The sequence below is a fragment of the Colobus angolensis genome, unplaced genomic scaffold (assembly GCF_000951035.1).
Source record: "Colobus angolensis palliatus isolate OR3802 unplaced genomic scaffold, Cang.pa_1.0 Scaffold22, whole genome shotgun sequence".
NCBI classification, from domain to species: domain Eukaryota; kingdom Metazoa; phylum Chordata; class Mammalia; order Primates; family Cercopithecidae; genus Colobus; species Colobus angolensis.
The window spans coordinates 683,185-686,157 of NW_012115377.1; the positions used below are offsets into that span (position 1 = coordinate 683,185).

The 2,973-nt window shown below is 62.6% G+C and overlaps 1 protein-coding gene across 3 annotated transcripts in view; it reads right to left on the reverse strand.

The window, feature by feature from the left end:
- Nucleotides 1–408: 408 nt before the first annotated feature.
- Nucleotides 409–2,973, reverse strand: part of MATK (megakaryocyte-associated tyrosine kinase) — a 26,843-nt gene continuing 24,278 nt past the window's right edge. For 2 of the 3 annotated variants that reach the window (XM_011943447.1, XM_011943445.1), the window contains 6 exons: nt 2,453–2,552; nt 2,289–2,373; nt 2,131–2,204; nt 1,746–1,941; nt 953–1,039; nt 409–866 (listed from right to left, as the gene is read on the reverse strand). In XM_011943447.1, coding sequence (XP_011798837.1) covers nt 627–866; nt 953–1,039; nt 1,746–1,941; nt 2,131–2,204; nt 2,289–2,373; nt 2,453–2,552 — 782 coding nt within the window. In that variant the 3' untranslated portion in view covers nt 409–626. The remainder of the gene's footprint in view (nt 867–952; nt 1,040–1,745; nt 1,942–2,130; nt 2,205–2,288; nt 2,374–2,452; nt 2,553–2,973) is intronic. The other variant, XM_011943446.1, reaches the window with a different exon arrangement.

A 2,973-nucleotide genomic window follows, 5' to 3' on the forward strand; every position in this document is an offset into this window, starting at 1 on the left:
GGGGTCCCCACCACTGAATACAGCATTCCCTGGGGGACTGCAGTGGGGAACCCACGGGTAATGGCAAGTGGGTCTCCTGCCCAGAATTCCCCGGGGAAAGATGTCCCCACAGTGGCCAGGGGGCAGGTTCCAGCTGGGTGGATCCTCCATGGGCAAAGATACGGAGGCCCAAGACAAGGCCAAGGATCAGTGGGGTCCCAGTTAATTGATCCCATCATGTGGGCTGCAGTGGGTTCCATAGGGTAGGGAGGTGACCGCTGGGGCCGGGGCACACAGGGCATCCGGTGGGGTGGACCTCTATGGGAGGACCCAGGATGCCTGGCGCCTGGGGGTGTCCGAGAGCAGATCGCCAAAAGTGGCCTCTGGGGGAGAGGGCATGGGGACACAGAGAGAGACACAGGCGCCTACAGTCCTTGGAATCCGTCTTTATCGGGGCGATCATCCTTCGCCTTGGCAGGTCTGGGGTGTTCACAGGCCTCCCAGAGCCCCTTACGCGGACCAGCCCCTGCCGTGGGCACCAGGAGGATGCCTTGCCGACCTGGACCCTCCTTGGGCCTGGCCGGTGTCCCCACGCCGCACTCCCCACTCTCTTGGTCCTCTGGGGCCAAGGGCCCCACTGGGTGGGGTCAGGGCTCCTGGCTTCGGGGCGAGGTGGAGCCGTCGGTATCCTGCCCTGAGACGGAGGCCGGGGCGCCCGCGCTGCGCAGCTCCCGGGCCAGCTTCTCAGCCAGCTTGCGGAAGGGTGGCCGGCGGGCGGGCTCTGTCTCCCAGCAGCTGCTCATGAGGACGTGCACGGGGCCTGGACAGCCCTCGGGGGGCTCCATGCGATACCCCTTCTCCACGGCTTCTGACACCTCCTTCAGTGACTGTGGACAGCAGGCGTGGGCAGGGGTCAGGGCCACAGCCTCTGGACCTGCCTGGAACCCAGTGCCTCCCTGGGGCCCCCGCTCACCATTTTAGGGTATGGAGCCCGTCCATATGAGAAGACCTCCCAGAGCAGCACCCCAAAACTCCAGACATCCGACTTGCTGGTGAACTTCTGTGGGGCCCGAGACAGGGGTGAGGAGAGACCCCTCAGGGTTCCTGCTCCAGCCTCTGCTTCCTCCAGGAGGCCATCCTGGGTTGACCCTCACTCTCTGGTCTCCTCCTAATTGATTTCTCCCCCAACGCCGCCCACAATTGAGTCTAGCTCAGCCTCAGTGCATGAAGGAAGCCTGGTTATTCTTCACCTCAGTCCTGAGCCCATGCCTTTTTTTTTTTTTTTTTGAGACGGAGTCTTGCTCTGTCGCCCAGGATGGAGTGCAGTGGCCGGATCTCAGCTCACTGCAATCTCCGCCTCCCGGGTTTACGCCATTCTCCTGCCTCAGCCTCCCGAGTAGCTGGGACTACAGGCGCCCGCCACATCGCCCAGCTAGTTTTTTGTATTTTTTAGTAGAGACGGGGTTTCACCATGTTAGCCAGGATGGTCTCGATCTCCTGACCTCGTGATCCGCCCGTCTCGGCCTCCCAAAGTGCTGGGATTACAGGCTTGAGCCACCGCGCCCGGCCCAAGCCCATGCCTTTTCCAGAGCTGGAGAAACTGAGGCCCAGAGGGAGGCTACAAGGAAGAATTATGGGCCAAGAGCTTCCTAGGGAGGCAGAGCCATTGCCCTTGGAGTTTCCGAGAGGCCAAGTGACATAGCCAGGGTCATACAGCAGAGCTGGGGGGACCCCAAAGCCCCAGGGGTGTGTGAAGGAGGGCTCACCCCGTGTTTGAGAGCCTCGGGCGCCGTCCACTTGACGGGCAGCCGGCTCGAGTCCAGCCCCTTCCGCTCTGCTTTGGCCAGGCCAAAGTCGCTGACCTTGGCCACCAGGTCCTCGGAGACCAGGATGTTGCGGGCAGCCAGGTCGCGGTGCACCAGCTTCTTGCTCTCCAGGTACTCCATCCCCTCAGCCACGTGCCTGGGGGAAGCAGGGGGCAGTGCGGGCTCAGGTGCCAGGACGCCTGCATTCAGGGCTCAGAAAGCTCTGGGTGCCTGGGCCACAAGCTCAGAAAGCCTCCCTGCCCCGTGCCTCAGTTTCCCCTTGATGGATCTTGGAATCTCACCCCCGATGACCCCCGCGCCCTGGCACCCTGAGAGCCCCACTTACAGAGAAAACTGCAGGAGCTGAGCGGTGTTCACGAGGGCTCGGCCCCGGGTCCGCAGAAAGTTCACCAGGTTGCCCTGTTGGGGGTGGGAGATGGCCGAGGGGGATGTTAGGGCTGCTCTGCCGCGTGGGACCCCCTCCCCGCCTGGGCCCCGCCCCACCTTGCTCACGTGCTCCATGACAATGTACAGCCCCTGGTGCAGGATCACGCCCAGGAGACGCACCAGGTTCTTGTGTTGCATCTTCCTGGGGGCGGTGGGGTGGGCGTGAGGGCAGGGCTGGGACCCCCCATCCCAGGGTCCCCAGCCCCCACCCCGGGACTCACGTCATGACGGCCGTCTCATCCAGGAAGGCCTGGGCCGTCACATCGCACTTGATATTCTTCACCGCCACCTTTTGCCCCAGGTACTCACCCTGCAGGACGGCTTGGGGGTGGGGGCGGGGAATGGGGTAAGATCGGGACCCCCAACAAACAGGGACAGAGAGACAAACGGACAGGCCCGCTCACACCGGTGCCCATGTAACACTCACACAGCTGCAGGTCCCCAGACCTTGAAACGCAGCCCCCACGCTCCCCACCGCCCCCTGCCCTCACAAGCTCCAGACCCAAGATCAAAGAGAACCATCTGGCCCCGGTGCGGTGGCTCACACCTGTGATCCCAGCACTCTGGGAGGCCGAGGCAGGCAGATCACCTGAGGTCAGGAGTTCAAGACCAGGCTGACTAACATGGAGAAACCCTGTCTCTACTAAAAATACAAAACTAGACAGGCGGATCACGAGGTCAGGAGATCGAGACCATCCTGGCTAACATGGTGAAACCCCGTCTCTACTAAAAAATACAAAAA